Source organism: Ictalurus punctatus, chromosome 19 (genome assembly GCF_001660625.3).
Source record: "Ictalurus punctatus breed USDA103 chromosome 19, Coco_2.0, whole genome shotgun sequence".
NCBI classification, from domain to species: domain Eukaryota; kingdom Metazoa; phylum Chordata; class Actinopteri; order Siluriformes; family Ictaluridae; genus Ictalurus; species Ictalurus punctatus.
In genome coordinates, this window is record NC_030434.2 from 22,636,711 (window position 1) to 22,657,942 (window position 21,232).

A 21,232-nucleotide genomic window follows, 5' to 3' on the forward strand; every position below is an offset into this window, starting at 1 on the left:
AGTCAACATGTGCATCGATTACAGTCTGAATCATTCCACCTTTCCTCCTGTTTACAAGCAAACGAAGATGCACCTCCTCTCTCAATAAAGACCCACAGTGCAAACGTACACAATCCCAAGCCCTCCCTCTTTTTTCTCCGAAATGATCATTAAATCATCATTTCATTTTTTAAAAAAATCATGTATCATCTTTCTCCCGTTTATGAGCAGCCTTGAGAACGTGTCCGATATATTTTCACTATATCATTGTCAGACAGTGCAACCGAAAGTGTCGAGACATGGATCTCCTCGATGTGCATCGTAATATTATCTTTGATTTATATATTCATTGGGATTCCAGTAAGGTTCTGATGGTCTTTTGCTCCAGGGTGGTGATAATCAATTCTGGCTGGGCTGAACAGGCTCTGCGCTTCTCTTAGTGTCTCTAAGGAGTGGCTTTGACAGGCGAGTGTGTGTAGAAATGTCTCCGCATGGACTGCATATTGCTCTGGACGGATACTGGATCGAGACAGGGTTAATTCCTCTTGGTTTGTGCTTGCCCATAAATGGTGACTCAGCTCCGGTCTTGTTGGTGTGTTCCACTTAGATCTTTTGTGACTAAAGCCATTGCCCTGAAGGCTGCAAGGCTCCCTACGTTTTTTTTTTCTTTCTTTTTCTGGAGTGTTACAACCTGTTCTTGCTGTCTTTTATTAGAGAGCAGCAGCCTTGAAATAGGATTTCCATGGCCTTACTGTGATTAAATGAAAGCTAAACTGTGGACAAGTGGAGCTGGGTCTGTAAGTCGCTGTATAAGGGCATCTGCTAACTTCCATAAATGTATGTAAATGTAAAATGAGTGCCCCCCTCAGTGCTCAGTGCTTGGACACCTAGGTGCATTTTCTTCATTGTCTAGTAATAGGTCTTGTAAACTAGTGACATCATTTTTTGAATGTAAAACATCTACTCACCTTGGCTTAATACAAATAGCCATGCAGTTCATGAAGAAAGCAAACCTTTTACTTTCTACTTCTAGGTCTTTTCTACCAGACAGCGATGGTTCCTCAAGGGTTCTTCAAATGTTTAACAGCCTTGAACTAGAATCTTTAAGGCTTCCCCCAAAGGGCACAACCTGAAAACCCCTTTATGTTGCAACATTTAACTTTTTAAAACAAAATTTTTTGCTTATTTTCTCCCACTTTGGTTGTTTGCCAATTTCCACCCACTAGCTAGCTCTTTGTCATCACTCTGATTGATAGGTGCGAGAGTACTACCGTCCCTGCTACCCGCTAAGCATGGCCAGTTTTGCTCTCTTGGAGTCCTGGCCACAAGTGCCTGTGGCATTGTCAGGATTCGAACTTTGTTGGATCCTAGTCCTTGTTTCAATGACTGTATAGCAAGGTATAGTATCTGAATCAAGAACTTTCAGTACTCTGTTTACGTATCTATGACAATTTCCATTGCATAACGGTGCCTGCGAAAGTAGGACGAATTCTATACTATTAATACCAAGTCTCCAGCCGCTTCATGGTTTGATTTACCCTTTTCTTGTGATGTAGTTTTATCTGACTTTCCTGGGAATTATATAAGACTACAGAAGATTGCTGTGCCTTGCCTTGTCATGTTTTAGAAAATTCTAACTGGGTTTTTTTTTTTTTTTTTTAAATGGTGGTTATTTTATTTTTAAAATGGGGTTTTTTTTAAAAAAAAATGAATCCCTGCTTGGTGCTCTTGGTATCCTGGCAAGTGCATATCTAAAGTCAGTGAAGTGGGATCATGGGTTTGCTATTGTACCTGATGAAAAAGCATAATTTGTTCACTACTTTTGGTTGTACAGTTACATTACAGGACATATTATGTCCTTCTTTCTTTATTATGTTCTTTCCATAATTCCCTAGAATGCTCTATATGTCTCCAATCACATCCTCGAAAGACTTAATAACTGAAGACTCAGTATTATAGCCTTCCAGGTTGGTGTCAATCACTTGGACACATAAAGCTGCAAATCTGAAGGATGGTAGATGGGAAACAAGATAACCCTATTCCCAAAGAGGAGAGGGAAACGTGAAGAGATGGCATGTTTGGCATGGTGATGACAGCTATAAACACATACATATTATATCTGCATAATGTAGCGTAAAAAGTTCAGGAATGAAGTCTAAGACTGATTATATGAGAGTGTGTTTGTTTAAGCCCAGGAGAGATGCTAGTCAGTGTAGCGTTATGGTTATATAGGGGTACTTCTCTCTAAAACGTACCATTAGCTAACATTAATTAGCTAATTAAATGTTTTTGATCTAAGGGTTTCCTTAAGGGGTTGGTACAACTATAATTGGGGTTTTAATGTTCAGAATTGTGGCTGAATCAAGAGGCAATGCGGTCTTGCCATCAGGGAAAGCAGGGAGTTTATTTTCATCTTCAGTTTAAATTCTGCCCGCTCACGTGGGCGCTGGATTGGATACGGGGCGAGGGGTGAAGAATGCAGTTTGTGCGTGTCTGAGGGAGCGCGAGCATTTCAGAACAACAATTATATGTGTGGGTGAGTGTGTTTGTGTGCTTTGCATGTTTTAATGTCAGTTTATGAATTTTAATGTGAGCTATTTGTGCGCGCATTGAAGAAGAACATGTCTAGGCGTGTTTACTGTATACGAGCGTGGGAACACATAATTGCGATAATGTTTAAGGGCTAGAAATCCCTGGGGCTTCCACATTTGATTGAGTATGCAGATTTTAACCGAATAAAAAGATTTACCACTATTACGGTCGCTTAAAACGAAAGAGTAGCAGTAAGGCAAATAAATTAATGTTTGAACCTGTTTTTCTGGGAGGGACTAAGGGGGGAGGGTTAAGGGGCGTGGTTTTACTTAAAACGTGATTGGCCACCTGAGAAAAGTTTTCAACGAAGTTCATTTTTAAATCAATTGAATGGGAAAAGATTACGTTTATGCAATCCAGGTTGATTGATTGTGGGAATGTTTGGGAGGGTCACGTGATATGTGATACGTGATCATGTTTGTATGATAAAATCCAACAAACACAAAAAAAAATCTTGTTGAGCTTCAATGAAAAGTTGTCCAAAATACCCAAATACACAGCACAATCAAACTGGACACTGGAGACTCCTTCCATAAATGTTAAGTAAACCTTTCATTATAGAATATGTTATAGTATGTATCATCAAATCAACAACACGTTTTTATGTGTTTATGTGGAGTTTATGCGACATACAAATAAATGAGTTGGGAAAAAAAACATAATCACTTCTGCTACTAATAATTAGTAACAAATAGTGCTGGAAGTTATAATGTGTTCAGTTTTAATTATGAAAAAACACATAAGAACTGATGAGAACAATTCTGAAAGGACTGTTGTTTTTATTAGTTATTAGTTGAGTTATTTATTTAGTTATTTAGTTATTTTCGACATGCCAACTTAGTTAGCAATATATAAAGTTACTTTTTTTCCCGAACTATTAAAGACATTTCTGAGAGACGGCAGGGGAGAGAAAAAAAAAGGGAATATAAGGAAGAAAAAAAAATAACAATCAAATAAAATTAGAAATAAAAAAAAGCAAATGAAAAGGTTATGTTTAAAAAAAATAATAATAAGAAAGGGGATAGAAAAGAGAAGACAAATATTATGCACATTGACAAATCAATCACAATTTGCAGAAAAACAGCAACCAAAAAGTGGAAGAAAAAATATTTTTACATTTTAGGACTCAGCGGTGGGGGGCTTAGTGGTTAGCATGTTTGCCTCGCACCTCCAGGGTTGGGGGTTTGATTTCCATCTCCGACCTGTGTGCATGGAAATTGCATGTTCTCCCTGTGCTTCAGGGGTTTCCTCCGGGTACTCCTGTTTCCGACTCCAGTCCTAAGACATGCGTTGATTAGCATATCCAAATTATTCATAGTGTGTGTTGCCACCTTGTCCACAGTGTCCTGGGTGTCCCCCGCCTTGTGCCCCAAGTCCCCTGGGATAGGCTCCAGGCTCCCTGTGACGCTGTGTAGGACAAGCGGTGCAGAAGATGGATGGATGGACTCAACAGCAATAGCATCGATGGGGATGCTTCAAGTCACAAATTTCAAACAATTGATACTGCAGTGACTTTGACCCTGTTTTGTTCAATTCACAAATCTAATTAGTTGATCCGTTAGTTGCGATGATTACTCTATGTAAATCCTAGCATTCAACAACTTTGATATATCGTCCTACCGTTTGTCTTGGACGGCTGCAGACCATCCTCGAGATGTATGAACAGACAACCTGAAAACGTCCTTCCTCTACCACCTAGTGGCAGAGGCATAAAAATGTGACAGATAGAAAAGAGAGGAGTTCTCTCAGAACGGTGTTGGATGGTGCCACCAAAACACCCCAATGAGCCTCACTTTACAGCTCTGCGTTCTGTATAATTGAAATAACAGAGCACTTAAGTCGGGCGTTGGATCCAAATAAAGTTTCACACCTCAGGTTTAGCACACACTGAAATCCACACTGATCATAAGCCTCTTATCACCGTAAGCCAAGAGCACTGGGACGACATGATGCCCTATATTCAGAGCACGATGAAGTGGCACCTATGATGCACTTCTGAACTGTCTCGCAAGCCTGAGAAGCATCTCACACACCTGCTGTAATTGCAGACGTGCCGACTAGAGCAGCGAACGGAAAGCAAACCTGCGCCTGTCAGAAACAGAGAAAATCATCGTGTTCACACCGTCATGCTAATTCTGCTCAAAGCAGCATCGAGTCAAAGAAACGGGAATCCTGACAGCTACAGATAAATACCTGGAAAAGCTCGTAGACATAATAGTGGGTGATGGGCTTGGAGAATAGAGGGTTGGCATACAGTTAATAATGGCACCTGTGCCTCATGGGAAGAGTCCAGCAGAGATCCTTGGAGAGGATTAGATGCTATTGTAGCATTGCCAAGTTTTAAAGCGAGGTACACCTATGTTGCATCTGGTATTCCCAAAAAAATGAGCCAGCTGAAGACGTAGCCAAAATTCACTATTAATTAGACAGTAAAACTATTAACCCTGATAATGGCAATCCTGCATGGAGAAACCGTTTCAAGTATTTTCACACTGTAAACAGAACCCCATGCTGATTTATTAGGGAATGATCCCAAATACAACTTTCCAACCAAAATTGCAAGCTTCTGAAATAACTTCATGAACTCAGGGGTTCAAACCCCAGCGCACTGCCAGGTTACTGATCAGAAGGTCGGGGGTTCAAGCCCTAGCACTGCCAGGCTCTCAGAAGGTCGGGGGTTCAAGCCCCAGCACTGCCAGGCTCTGGGTTACTGATCAGAAGATTGGGGGCAAGGCCCTTAACCCTCTTTGCTCCAGGGGCACTGTATCATGGATGACCCTGCTTCCTCACATGCTGGGGTATGTGAAGAAAAGAATTTCACTGTGCTGTATATGATCAGTAAAGGTGCTGTATATTATCAGTAACTTTGATACCAGAGAATGAATCTCCAATTGTCGCATTCTACAAAAATGTTGGCAAGCAAAGACAAGACTTTGAGTGCGACTTTGAGGACAATCTGAGGACGTCCTTAACGGAGATGCAGTAAAGAAGCGGTGGCATGAATGAATGCAATTATGTCATTATTGTGAAAATAAATAAATAAATAAATAAATATAGTAAGCTGACTCATGACGAGAATGTGATTAGAAAATAGATGCACTCATACCATAAGACATTAAAAAAAAAAAAAAAAAAAAACCCATAATAGGTTTAGTGTCAAGCCCTTCGAGGGTTCACAAAAATGTCGATTTGTTTAATAAACCCTTCAAGGGTGAACATATTTTAAGTGTAGCTTTCAGGAGTGGGATTTACCCAGAAGGCTCTGCAAGGTCTGATGTAATCTCTTTTAAAAACAGCAATAACAAAAGCATCATTTGATTTGCTACATTCACATCGGGGTTTTATGTAGTCAAATATGATTATGACAGCTGGCATAACGTTGTTACTAGCTAGCTCTTAGCAAGTCAGCTAAAAGGCAAGTTAGTATCATGTAGACCGAAGAAAATTGTTCTTGCTGCCAAGGCTTTTAGAAATCCACTTCCTGTTATATTATATCGCGCTTCCTAAGATAAAAGAGAGCACTTGTATGAAGCACTTGAGGGGAATAGATCAAGGGCATGTTATCAATGCATGGCATGTCTCTAAATATCTAAATGAAACACTTGAAACAGGGTTAAGTAGAACTGTACTGGTGAAGGACAACAGAAAACGAGTTGTTACTATTGAAACGATAACATATCGAAACTAATGCATTAATATAAACATGTGAATGAATCACCTTCTGACCAATCAGAATCGAGAACGCAATAGTGCTGTGGTATAAATATGGCATGTCATGGTGTTCTGTAGTTAGAAATTGATGCTAATGGAGTGGTCAGTGTGTGCGTGTGTGTGTGTGTGTGTGTGTTTGTCTGTGTGCGAGTGATATGAGATATGTGATTAAAAAAGCCGACAAGATGAGAGTGAAATCTAAAACTCGGATTCTCAGAGCGTTTGTCACAATGAAAGATGATGAGACTGATTTTGTGTGCTTGGGTGACTCAGCATGTTTATCCCGTTCATTATGGATTTCTGTGACTCTTTGTGTGTGTGTGTGTGTGTGTGTGTGTGTGAGGTTATCAGCAAGGTTCCTGTTTCTGCTCAATTTGAGAAGTCTGTATTCCACCTTCACAAGACGTTTCTTAAAGCTACATCCAGTACCTTCCTCACTAAAGCCGTTTAAGATAAAACTTCCATTTTCAGTGTGGTGACAGAAATGGCCATGCTTAACACATAAACACATAGCCGTCCTCATACTCCTCCCGTGCTGCTTCGTCTTTTACGCGATCTATAATTGCTTTTTTAAATCCATTGTTAAGCTTTTTTTTTTATATGCAAACCCGTCTGCCTTTCTAATAAAAGCTAATAAAACAAGTGTATGTGTGTGAACAGAGAGGAAAAAAGGCCACACTGAGTCTGTTTCTGTAGCGTTGCACGTACATTATTATTCGCTGCAGGAAGGATCAGTTGTAGGAATTTGAAAAAAAAATAGACTTTACACCTGCATGAGTTTTGATTTGGGGGCTTTTTGTGGGTGTTTAAGGAGGTTTATATAGAATGAAAAATGGTTACGGTGCAGGATTTCAGCTTTAAAGGTGCAGTCGGGATTTCAGAATTAAAGGTGCAGTTGAGATTGTAGAATTAAAGGTGCAGTTGGGATTTCAGCTTTAAAGGTGCAGTTGAGATTTCAGAATTAAAGGTGCAGTTGAGATTTCAGAATTAAAGGTGCAGTTGAGATTGTAGAATTAAAGGTGCAGTCGGGATTTCTGCTTTAAAGGTGCAGTCGGGATTTCTGCTTTAAAGGTGCAGTCGGGATTTCTGCTTTAAAGGTGCAGTCGGGATTTCAGCATTAAAGGTGCAGTCGGGATTTCTGCTTTAAAGGTGCAGTCGGGATTTCAGAATTAAAGGTGAAGTCGGGATTTCAGCATTAAAGGTGCAGTCGGGATTTCTGCTTTAAAGGTGCAGTCGGGATTTCAGAATCAAAGGTGAAGTCGGGATTTCAGCTTTAAAGGTGCCGTCGGGATTTCAGAATTAAAGGTACAGTCGGGATTTCAGCATTAAAGGTGCCGTCGGGATTTCAGAATTAAAGGTACAGTCGGGATTTCAGCATTAAAGGTGCAGTCGGGATTTCAGCTTTAAAGATGCAGTCGGGATTTCAGCTTTAAAGATGCAGTCGGAATTTCAGAGTTAAAGGTGCAGTCAGTGATTTGGCATGGCAAATGAACACAGACTAAACTGAAACAACAGCGAATGTGTGTGGGGGGTAAAATAAAATGTAATTAACAGAATAGATGTGTATATGTGTACATATATGTGTGTGTGTATATATATATATATATACAATCATATTGTATATGATATACATATATATGTATATCATATATACAATATATATATATACAATCATCTTCATTGACCTTTGCATATACAGTGTGTGTATATATATATATATATATATATATATATATATATATATATATATATATATACACACACTGTATATGCGAAGACCAATGAAGATGATTGTATACACTGTTTTCGGTCTGCAAAGTAAATATCTGAACATGTCAGTGACTATTCGATTGAAAATGAAAAGATGGCTGTTGTGGTCACATACAAGCCGCCAAACTGAATAAAATTTTTTAACCTGCATATTTTCAGGAGAAACATGATTTTATGGGCCAATTTAAGCCTGAGACATAAACGACTGGCCCGGTAATGGATGCCATTTGGAACATACCATGGAACATTTCTGGATGTTTCTGGTCAGCCCCTCTTTTTTTGTGCCACACCCAAAAAACCTGCTTACACTAGAACACCTGAATGTTAGCACAGGATGCCGCGTTTTCTGAATTAGCATGATTAAAGTAATTGACAGGCATATAGAGAAAGCTGATTGGATGGTGCTGGGTCTGCTGAGCAGATATTTTATTGTGCACTTACTGCAAAATGTGCTTGGACTAAAAAAAACAAACCACTGACTTTATCTTTAATCGGCATATTATACTGGATATTATGTGGATGAATTGCTGATCCAGTAAACATCCATCCTCCTACAGGAATGTCCCCAGCTGCTTCCCGCTGATCGGATCCTGGTGCCAGTGAACGTTGTGAAGCCCATCACCCTGCGTGCCAAGAACTTGCCCCAGCCGCAGTCGGGCCAGCGTGGTTACGAGTGTGTGCTCACCATCCAGGGGGTGGAGCAGAGAGTCCCCGCCCTCCGCTTCAACAGCTCCAGCGTGCAGTGCCAGAACACCTCAGTGAGTGTATGAGTGTGTGATCTACAGTATGTGTGAACACATGTATGAAACATAGGGTAAATACCAGCACATATTTAGGTCTGTGCTATTAAAATACCCGCAACGATAAAGGCTAAAGTAGAGCTACGTAACACATTCATAAGCATTGCATAACTCTTTGGAGGATCTATGAACGGCTTATATAATGTATTTTTTTATCTCACAAGTCGTTAGTTATGACTTTTCATTGCTTTGCTTGGTAACAGATTTGTGCAATGCTTATTAATGTGTTATGAAGACCTAATGAAGGCTTACTGGATCGGTAGTACCGTTTGACCAGTTCCATGATGATACATTATAAATAACTCGCCGTATGACATGCTCATAACATGCTCCGAGCCATTAATGAATGTGTTAATAGTGTGTTAATGACTAAAACCCGGTTACAAACTGTTTGTACACTAGTCATAAAGAAGGTGTAACTCACAGAATTTTAAACACAGAGATTTTAATCATGATCTCACCTTATAACATGTTCATGAAATGCTTTGCACCATTAATAGATGGTCTGTTCATTTATTAATGATTAAAAGCTGGTACCAAACCACTTGTATGCTATTTGTAAAGATGCTGTAGCCGTTATTCAAATGTCATTTAAAAACTTGGTGATTTAGTTATGACGTCACCTTGTGACATTTTCACACATGTTCATTTTCAGCCATGAATAGATTCTATGTTAACCTGTTCACAAATCATGGAGTATAAGTAATGACCTCACCTCACAAGCATTAATAGACAATGTATTGATCATCTATTAATGACTATATCCTGCTTACAAACCATGTGTACACTGTTCATAAAGAAACTGTATCTTCTAGGCAAGCAGAATTACAAACATGGCGCTTTAATATTGACTTCATCTTATAACATGTTCATAACATGCTTATAAGACATGAATAGATTAGTAGATTAGACGTTAATCTGACCACTAACCATTTGTACACAATTTTTAAAAATGGGTGTATATGTTTGTGTGTATGCATATATATATATATATATATATATATATATATATATATATATATATATATATATATATATATATATATAAATGACCTCATTTTATAACATGTTCATAACATGATTATAAACATTAATAGACAATGCATTGGTACTCTATTAATGACTAAACCCACTATTCATAAAGAAACTGTATCTTCTATGCAAGCAGAATTACGAACGCTTTAATATTGACTTCATCTTATAACATGTTCATAACATGCTTGTAAACCATGTATACAGTAGATTAGACATTAATCTGACCACTAACCATTTGTACACTATTGGTAAAGATGTTGTAGCCCCCATAAAGCTAGACCTCACCTCACAACATGTTCATAGCAAGCGTATAAGCCTGCCGTGATATTTAAAACCATTTGTGCTGTATTTGTAAAGACGTTGTAGTTCCTATACACATTATAAACATGTTTAACATTGTCCTCACTTTATATCATGTTTACAACCATTATTAGCTGATCTGTTACTCATGAAGTAGTGCTGAAACGCTTGTCTCAAACCCTTTGTATATGATTATAAACCAACATACAAGCAGTGCCATAACTTTCAGAAGTGCACAAGGGCATCATTTATATGATGAAGTTTACATCGCTGTTTATAAATCCTGCATTACAGCATGAATAAGCATGTAATAAGAATTTATAAGGTATTGTTTCCTCTAAACTGAGAACTAATGAAGGCTTTCAAAGAATAGTGTGAGCAATCTGGTGCATGAATTATTCGAGTATGCTGGGAACATGTTACTCTGAGAGCAGAGAGGTTAGGAGGTCTAGGATGTTCTCGTTCTCGTTCTTCGTTTTTTGAAGAGTCCTTCTCTTTCCTGCTCGCTCTCTTTTTGACTCCGTTGGCAAAAATGATAAAAGCTTTTTCCATCTAAACACAATTATTGAAAGTGCTCTCTCTCTGTCTCTCTCTCTCTCTGTGTCTGTCTCTCTCTCTTTCTCTCTCTCTCTCTCTCTCTCTCTCATTCTCTCTCTTCCTTTCTCTCTGTCTCTCTCTCTGTCTCTCTCTCTCTCTGTGTCTGTCTCTCTCTCTTTCTCTCTCTCTCTCTCTCTCTCTCATTCTCTCTCTTCCTTTCTCTCTGTCTCTCTCTCTGTCTCTCTCTCTCTCTGTGTCTGTCTCTCTCTCTTTCTCTCTCTCTCTCTCTCTCTCTCTCTCTCTCTCTCTCTCTCATTCTCTCTCTTCCTTTCTCTCTGTCTCTCTCTCTGTCTCTCTCTCTCTCTGTGTCTGTCTCTCTCTCTTTCTCTCTCTCTCTCTCTGTCTCTCTCTCTCTCATTCTCTCTCTTCCTTTCTCTCTGTCTCTCTTTTTCTCTCTCTCTGTCTCTCTCTGTATCTCTCTCTCTCTCTCTCTGACTCTCTTTCTGTCTCTCTCTCTCTCTCTCTCTCTCTGTCTCTCTCTGTCTCTCTTTCTCTCTCTCTCTCTCTGTCCATGTCTGTTTCAGTACTCATATGAGGGGATGGAGATGAGTAGCCTCGCTGTGGAACTGATGGTCATCTGGAATGGAGATTTTAGCATCGACAACCCGGCCCAAAACAAAGGTGAGCCGTCTCATCCCATCTCCATGACAACAAGCACCGTAAACGCCAATATTCCATTAATCCGTTCTATTTTTTTGCCTTCCTAACTCTCCGTTTCCAGTGTATGTGTGTGTGTGTGTGTATGTGTGTATGTGTGTGTGTGTGTGTGTGTGTATGTATGTATGTATGTATGTGTGTGTGTGTGTGTGTGTGTGTGTGTGTGTGTGTGTGTGTGTGTGTGTGTGTATGCATCTCTGAGGGGAAGGCCCACCTGTTTAGTTGACCTTCCAGGGCTCGACAGTTTAAGACGGCTGATTCTTAGCCAGCTGTCACACATGGCAATCGAGAGAGAGAGAGAGAGATGGAGGGAGAGAGAGAGAGAGAAAGACCAAGAGACTGAGAGTGGGAGAGAATAAGAGCCTGTGCTCCTTGAGAGTCACTGAAGCACATATGTTCATTTCCAGCCTCCAACTCCATCCCACTTTACAATAAGATTGAACAGTGAGTTGATCAAGTCCAGATGGTACCAGCATCTGGAAGAAACCTACACATATAAAAACAAAACAATTTCATTTCTTTTTTACCTAGAAGTACTACTTCTAGGTACTAAATTCTGCACTAATTCTGTAAACAGAATTATAAACATTTTTTTTTTGTCTCATTAACTTGAAGAGAGAGAAAAATTGAGGTGCTTCTTGAGGGAACAGCTGTATGTCGCTGCTATAACATAAGCGATAACAGGAACTAACTTGTTTCAAATGGAACTGTAAATGGATAAAAAAAAAAGTATAAGGTCATTTTTCATAAATAAAATATTGTTAGCAACTATGAAATAACCAGAATAAGACACAACATTGCTGATTATTTATTCTGGGAAAATAATCCACAAAGTGCTGATCCTGCCTGATTCGAAGTGTTACTTTTCATTCCTCTTTTACCACAGCAAGTACCAACACTAACTGTTTGTTTTTTATCTGTTTATAGTGACATTTAATGTAGAGTGTGTCAGGTGGCAGAGACGGCTGCAATCGCAGGAAGTGCTTTATTTTAATTATAGCAGGCAAAAAATTCCACATGATAAACAATATTGTGGTCAGAAACAAGTAGAACGTTGACCGATTGAGGGCTAAAACCAGAAATAAAAGAAAATCAGGGAAAGAAAACAGGATCTATAATAAATATGTCATAATAATAATAATAATAATAATAAACAAACTCTTGGTATGCCACATGAACTGAGTGTTTTGTGCGTGCTTATATACTGTGCGTGTGTGTGTGAGTGTGAGGTCACAGTTGCAGGGCGTGAGCTTACTACTTTAAAACATGCTTAATTATCATTTGGTTAATCAGCCATTTAACAGTAAATATATTAACCAACTGAAACACATTACTTAGGGAGCACTGAAGAGACAATGGTCCTGTCCCGCTATTAGAACCGTGCTGGGACGGTCCACTGTGTAACAGGAAGATATCAACTCTCGCAAAGATGCGTTCTATGTCCTCCTGTCCTTCCGAGTTCGTTCTTTCAAGGCAGCCTGGAAAGACCGGTCTTCACGAGAACGCAAGTCCGTTCTTGCGTTCCTAGAACTGAGAAAGTGTGTTGTATGTGCTGCGGTGCATTCTGGGGAATGTAGTCTGGCGCAAATTCCCGGCATTGATATGACAGTATGTCCATGAAACTAGTTATGTCCTGTTATTATGTTACAGCATTTACGAACAGCTGTTCCATCACCAGCCTCTGAGAAAAAAAACAAAAAAACTGTAGCTTGTTATGTTTCCTAGAAACCACAAAACATAACCTCCTCTGTCCTGAAGACTTTCCGGTGTCAGACAACTTACAGTGAAAAGTTACAGCTTTAACTCTGACTATCGCAAAGTGCTAACACTGGAGACTCCTTCCATTAATGCTAAAGAAACATCTTTAATACAAAACATTCTTTACACAGAAAATTCTTACGTTAAGGAAAATCCCTCGAGGAAAGAGAAGTAGTCTCTCCGATTGTTTTTTTTTTTTGGAAAATTTGAATCATAGTGTGTAATGATTATTACATACAATAAATATTGCCCGTTCTCTTAAGGGGTGCCGATAATTCAGGAATTGACTCGCTTTTTTGTCTTTTCTTAATACTTAAGGTACATTTTAACAAGCTGCAGTTTTAGAGTAATCTCATATGGTGTTTGCTAACCAACTTGAGGTTTAAAAAAGAAAAACAAATAAAAAGGCTTCCAATTTGGGCAAATTTCAGCAATAAAAAAAATAAATCAAAAAAATTTAAAAACCCCATCCTGTTAGGGATTGTAGCTGTGTTCATTATCAGTTCCCATTAAGTTTGTGTGACCAGCATGCCAGACAAATCCGTGCAAAGCTGAGAGACGGCATATGGTCTCCTCCAGTCCTCAATCACATTTAAGGAATATTTCACAATACAGATTGTGTGGCATTGTTACAGGATTGACGCGGCCGTTTTTTTGTGCAATTATTCTTCTATTTTCAAAAAGGAGACGATTGTGTGGGAGTGACATTAAATATTCACAAGCTTACTTGACTGTTAACAAAACATACCCAGCATGCTGGACAACAGAGATCATTAGCCAGATAGAATCGCTGGTGCTAAAAGGATGTGCAGTTGATGTGATTTGCCAACAGACAGCCTTCGAAACAGGACAACTGGTGTACGCACGTCTGATAATGCGGCTTACGCCACAGTGTGGTTGAATGCTGACGTCGGATCGATCGGATCGATTGTGCACTATTTTCGTATAACAGCATGAGAAGTTCCAGCAGTAACATTAATGATGAGAGAGCGAGAGAGAGAGAGACTGCTGAGAGAATGATTGTTTATCGCGGCTATAACATACTGTAAGTGAGAACAGGAACTAACTTTTCTCTCAGACGTTCAAATGTGCGATGTTTCAGACGTTAATGAATATAACATTATAATTGTTGGCAGATCTCTGTGGTATAAGTGGAATAACACTCTCCAAACCGTGATGTTATAAGGAGTCTTTATTGGTCATGTATACATTACAGCAGAGTGAAATTATTTTCTTCTCATACCCCAGCATACCAGGAAGTTGGGGTCAGGGAGCAGGGTCAGCCATGATACAGCACCCCTGGAGCAGAGAGGGTTAAGGGCCTAATAGTGGCAGCTTGGCAGTGCTGGGGCTTGAACCCCCGACCTTCTGATCAGTAACCCGGAGCCTAGCTAACACTGCTTCCACTTACTAATGTTATATATTTGTGAAGGTAAAACGCAGTCAGAGAATGAATGAGCCCCCGTCATTCATCTATCGAAATAAGCAGCGTTTAAAAAAGAAATATGTAGCAAATTATTCATCATTGTACAACATGAATACCACGTGCCAAAAGAGCTTACACTTACACTGCTCGACTTAGTAAAAAATCCAGAAATGTAAATGTTATGTAAGTGATAATAGGAAGTAACTTGCTTCGCAGACGTTCGACAACATTAAACGTAACTGCAAACGGACAAAAAATATTACGTGTCGTTCTTAAGAAAATTGCTGGCAAATTGCTGCAGTGTAAGAATAACAAAACACTTCAGGGTGTGCTGTTAAAATTAAATAATCACCTTCACGGTAGTAGCAGTAACTCAGGCTGGCATCACTCAACTATACTTTGGATTATTTTCCTCTAACAGCACGCCCCCAAAGAGTTTCATTCTTTTTATTCCATAGCAATTTGCCAATGATTACATTTTGTCATTGATGACGGAACAAAACGTGATTTTTTTTTTAACCATTTATAGTTTTATTTAATGTTGTGGAACATCCAGGAGACCTTAAAGTCATCTATCCTGAAGACTTTCCTGCTTGAGAGTCCTTCCATAAATGTTAAATAAACATGTCCTAACAGAAGACTTTGCCCTATTAACGATTATACGTTTTCTTTCTGTTAAACGACATATTTGTGAGTTGTTTATTATTAGACATTAGACTATGTAGATTGTCCTCGGTACACGTCCCTGTGAATTAGTTGTTACTATTGAAACGATGACATATTTAAACGAATAATGTAAACCTGCATTATTCATTATGAATCAACACCTTCTAGACAATCAGATTCGAGAATTTAACAGCGCTGTGCTATAGCTATAACCTGATCCCCCCATCTTCTCTCTCCATTCTGATCGGATCCACTCGTATTTTATTCCGCACAGACCCACACTGACAAGCTAACAGTACAAAACCCAAAGACAGCCTACATATGACAGCACCATGACTACGTGCGGTGTGTGGCAGCGCCGTTCTCAGACCCACAACGCCGTTTTGCGTTCGGCGAAGACCTTTTTTTTTTTTTTTTTGCAGTTCAAATACCCGAATACAATCAAAAGAAGTCTGAGCATTATAGTCATGCTGTGTCTTTAATGAAAAGTTACTGCCACCGGTACATTTCAGAGCTCTGTGGCATACCAAAAAAGAGAAATGACACATCAATAGACAATAAAAGGCACCTGCACATAAAAAATTTGAAAGCTGTGTGTGTGTGTGTGTGTGTGTGTGTGTGTGTGTGTGTGTGTGTGTATGTAAAATGTAGTGTGTGTGTCTAAGTGATGGGTGAGCTAATTTAGGCAGAGGAGGAGAGGAGAGTGTAAGATTTCTCCTCCTGCCTGAGTGCTTCATACGCCGAGTCACAAGCACCAAACCACCAAAGCTGCACTGTTCCGGGGGAATAATTTGATGGACGGAACATCTACTGGGCCGGCAATTAAAAAAAAAAAAAAAAAAAGTCTGATGCAGTTGCTATGGCGATGCAACGTTAGACGAAGGAATGAAGAAAAGCAGGAAAGGGAGAAGGGGCTACTGAAAGAAGGAATTCAGTTCAATCGAGTCATGAATTCTAATCATTCGAGTAAAATAACAGTAAAGCAAAAAACACAGAAAATAATTCATGAACAAATACCTGGAGTACATGCCTACCAGATCTGTCATATTCTTATTTAACCACATTTGCTATGCTAGGCAGCACTATGCTAATAGCTTGCCTAATGTGATCTCTCCATCAGCTAATTACAGTTTAGTAGCTTTAATAGCTAGCTTGCAGATTATCTTGTAATTAAAACCAATTAACTAGCTTTAGAATAACTGTTATGTTGTGTAAACCAGTCAAAGAGCAGATGAAACTAGCTAATTTTGTGCCAAGGTATTGTGAAAACCAAGTGAAAGGGTTTAGCTATGATTAGAATAATTGTTATGCAATTAACACTGTTAGATAGGGATAGCTCTAAGATAGCTTACAGCTAGATGAACTATTATAGGATAAAAACCATCAGCCAGGTTTGCTAACAAGCTAGCTAACACTATACTATCATAGTGTGTAAACCAGTATCCAAGGTCTAGCTAACTGTAGGCTATTACATACAGTTCCCAGGTCCTCTAGCACGTTACGTAATATTAGACTAGCTGTTATGGGTTTAAGGTCATTATCTGTGTTTACTAGCAAACTGGTTAACATTGTAGTATTTTGTTGTGTAACCCAGTATCCTCGGTCACTAGCAAGCTGGATAACATTAGACTATTATGTGATTAAAGTCATTAGTCAGGTTTGCTGTCAAAATAGCTCGGATTCAGCTGACTATTTTACTGTGTAAACGTGTAGCCAGGGTAGCTAGCAAGCTGGCTAAGTATTATGTAATTAAATAAATTAACTGGTTTCACTTGCTAACATTATGCTAGTGTATAGTGTCAATCTGTATTTAAGGTCTAGCTAACAGAATGTTATTATATGTACAGTATTGTGTAGACATGGTAGTAAATGATTTGCTAACAAATTGGGCTAGCTGTGTTTGCAAGCAAGTGTTATCCTTCATGCTCAATAGATACCGAGTTACAGGGTGGGAAATTGCAATGACTACCTTAGATACAAGTAATATACATTGTTTTTTTTTGTTTTTTTTTGTTGTTTGTTTGTTTAAAGATATTTAGAGATCTTTTGACAAAATGGCCAGAAATGTCTGAGTTGCTGATTTTATCTGTCATTCACTGTTAGACATGCTAGCATTTGTGGCTAAATGTCTGTTAATGACTGCATGTCATGCATTGACCTGTTCCTCCATTCTGTGTGTCTGTGTGTATGTGTGTGTGTGTGTGTGTGTGTGTGTGTGTGTGTGCGCGTGTGCGTGCGTGTGCGTGCGTGTGTGTGTTTACAGTACACCTGTATAAATGCGACGCGAGGCGTGAGAGCTGTGGTCTGTGCCTGAAGGCTGATCCGCTGTTTGGTTGTGTGTGGTGTAAAGGGGAGAAGCGCTGCACTCTCAAACAGCACTGCCCTCATCCACAGAGCATGTGGCTCGAACACAACGGCATCAACAGCAAGTGCACACACCCAAAGATCACCAAGGTGAACACACCCACCCCACTACACACACACACACTTACTTTTGGTCCTTAGTTCCACCGCCACCTGGTACTGACTTGTACCATAAATAAGTACCCCAGCTGAGAGTGCCATCAAGAAAGGTAACCAAGAGCATCAAGAATATAAAAGTGGGAAATGTGGGTGGAGCTAGAAACACACCAGATCACCAACTGGTCAATCAAAAAAATCAATTAGAGGTGAAAAAATGTGATGTCTTGAATAAGACATTGATAAAATGGCAAACCGATGGTACAGGAATAGGCAGCAAATAAGAATATCCCCACTAGACTACTTCTTATCTATGCTTGATGATAATGTTTTATATTTCACCGTTGCCAGGTATAGTCTACTGGAGCGCAGAAACATTGAATTATTATAATTTTTTTTTAGTTCTCCTATATTTCATCGTGTAACAAAATTATTTCTTATTAAGTCTTCGGCTCTGTTTTGTTTCCTGAGGCAGAAGACAGTGTTTTTGTAAGGAGCAGCCACTGGGATTTCTTTGGCTGCTCATACTTCTTTTTTTCTTCTTCTTCTTCTTTTTTTTGATTTAGATGAAGTCAATATGATTTGTTCTTGTTTTAATTTTTTTTATGAATCATAGCACTGAAATCAGTGAGCTTAAAGAATTCCAGCAGTTCATTCACATCCTCGTAATTGAAAGCTCCTCAAGCTGAATGACTTGAAATGAAAAATGGGACTAAGTCAAATAATAAGTCTAGTCCTGACTCGTTTTTGAATTGATTGAATTCGTTAGGCCTGTGTGCCTCTACCACTGGTTTTTTGTTTCTTCCTTTCTTCTTTTTTCTTTAAAAAGGCATTTTGCCAAGCATTCTAATGCGCTTCATTACAGTGACATCTCTGATGGAGAATCTTTAGTTGAACTAGAAGTGGGTGATGATTAAGTGTTTTCCTCCACCAGCCATCAATTAGCTTGTCAAAGTCACAAATCTAATCATCCCCTAATGAAAAGAGACAACTCTCCCCCTCTCTTGCGTGCTCTTTCTTTCGCTCGGCAGAAGCCAGCTCGACGCTTATCGGAGAAAGCGCTGTAATATGCTGCGATAGCTGTTAATTGCACGCATTGTAAAGCTGGAGATTAGTCTCAGTAGAGATTTTATTAGGGTTTTTTTATTTTGCAACCGTCTACTATAAAATCTGGTCTAAAATACAATACTTCAACACTGGGCCACACATAAAGCGTTCAGCACTTCTTCATGTGCGCTGTTGGGTTGTAGCGTGCCATTTTGAAATTTTCTGAACGAATAAGGAAGGCTTGGATGCATGTACACTGCTGAAAGGTCAGGATTGCTTGAAGGTCATTTTCAACCATTAAAAAAGAATCTCTAACATTCACTTTTTATTCAAGGTCAGAGTCTTAACATTACTTTTCAGCAGCATTCTTTGGTTTATCCTAATCACTCTTAGGAAAAGAAAAGAAAAAAAAACTGTATCAAACATGTACCATTGGTTGTCAGAAGTGTGGTGATCCTCAAGGCTGCATTTTGGGTACATTTGAAATGTCTCTTTTATTTGCAATATCAAAATAATATACCTTTAGACAATGTGAAATGCGAAAATACATATCAAAGTTACCAAGGACGTACCCCTGAGGATCGCACCGCATTGACAAACAAGTTTAGTACCTTTTCCTCTCGGTCTCTTTCCTGTTTCCGAATTTAGAAATGTTTGCTTTTCATGCATCATTATAACCGCTATGAAGTCCTGTAATGAAAGGACCCCTCAGCATGCTGTTTAAGAGATCACAGCTGAGCTGGAAACAAAGTCCCAGTGACAGCAGTCGCAGTGCGGTTGGTGGTGGCTGTTTCCGTTTAAGATGTAGTGTAAAGGTTTTCCAGGATGACTGATGGACAGACTACATTGTGATAATAGCACAGCTGTGCGTACACTACTGAAGTGATGACCTCTGGGACAAATCACAGCTGACTTGATGGAGTGTGATCTGTCTCATTGACCTCCTTTGTACACAACGGCGGTATATTTCCCAAATGGACCAAGCCGGAGATTTCACAGAATGGCAAGTTATTGATAGTAATTCCACCTGCAACCCTGACTGTCAGTCTCTAGCTCTCTCAAATAGAGGATGGTTTGGTAAGTATGAGCAACAAGTTATTGTTTATAGTAGAGATGTGCGCAGGACTGTTTTTTGAAATCCCATTCACACCACTCCTGAAGGAATTCTGATCAATCCCATCCACTCCTGCAGACAGTTTGACCAATCTTGCCCAATTCCAAAGGAATTTTGAATTCTGCCTGCTCCTGCAGAAAGTTGAACTAATTCCACTCAATTCAGAAGGAATTCTGACCAATCCTGACCACTCCCACAGATAATCTTGGCCAATCCTACCTGCTCCCAAAGGAATTCTTACCAATTCTACCTACTCCTGCAAAAACTATGACCAATCCTGCTCACTCCCAAGGACATTCTGACCAATCCCAAGCTCTTCCGAAGGAATTCTATCCAATCCCACCTACTCTCACAGACACTTTTGACTAATCCCACCCACTCTTGCAAACAATCTTGACCAATTCTGCCTGCTCCCAAAGTAATTCTTAACAATTCTACCCACTCTTGCAAAATGTTTTGACCCACCCTGCCCACTCCCAAGGTAATTCTGACCAATCCCAAGCTCTTCCGAAGGAATTTTGACCGATCCCACCTACTCTCACATGCACTCTTAACTAATCCCGCCCACTCTGGCAGACAATCTTGAATTCCGCCCACACCTGAAGGAATGTTGACTACTTCTACCCACACCCACAAAAGGTTTGACCAGTCCTGCCCACTCCCGAGATAATTCTGACCAACCCAACCCTCTTCTGAAGATGTACTGACCAATCCCATCTACTCGCACAGACACTCTTGACCAATACTGCCCAGTCTTGCAGATGTTCTTGACTAATTCTGCCCCCTCCTGAAAGAATCCTGTTGAATTCTACCCACTCCCGCAAACAGTTTCATCTATGTTGTCAGCGCTTGGTGGAATTACGACCAATCCGTCCTGCTCCTGTAAACACTACAACCCTTCCCACTGCCACAGGAATTCTGACCATTTCCTCCTACTCTCACAGACACTCTTGACCAATAAACTAGTTTGGTTCTGTTTGTAAAAATATGAACATATTAGTCATTTAAAACGTGATTGTCTCACAATCTCATTAATGTATGTAGTCTTTCTTTGAACCTTGATTTTAATATCTGACCGCTTGGTCCTGCCAGGCTAGAAAGTGAAATCTGCCTTGCAAAATAATCTGAATGTTTAAACGTCCACTTAACTGTGAATGGTACAATGAAGCTCATGCCCACAAGCAGCATTTCTGGTATAATCGGATTGCAGTCTTCACTGTAAACTAGACAGTGACATGACTATTGAGATGCATCAACATCTGAGATATGATTAAAAAATGATTGCTATCTAAATAACTATTTCCCTTGTGTCCTTTGAGT

General features: G+C 39.5%; 1 protein-coding gene across 2 annotated transcripts in view; it reads left to right on the forward strand.

Annotated features, from left to right (window-relative positions):
• The window catches only part of plxna4 (plexin A4), a 346,384-nt gene that overhangs the window by 254,360 nt on the left and 70,792 nt on the right, over nucleotides 1-21,232 (forward strand). For both annotated transcript variants that reach the window (XM_017494514.3, XM_047162222.2), the window contains exons 10-12: nucleotides 8,610-8,810; nucleotides 11,309-11,405; nucleotides 17,555-17,745. In XM_017494514.3, the coding sequence (XP_017350003.1) occupies nucleotides 8,610-8,810; nucleotides 11,309-11,405; nucleotides 17,555-17,745 (489 nt within the window). The remainder of the gene's footprint in view (nucleotides 1-8,609; nucleotides 8,811-11,308; nucleotides 11,406-17,554; nucleotides 17,746-21,232) is intronic.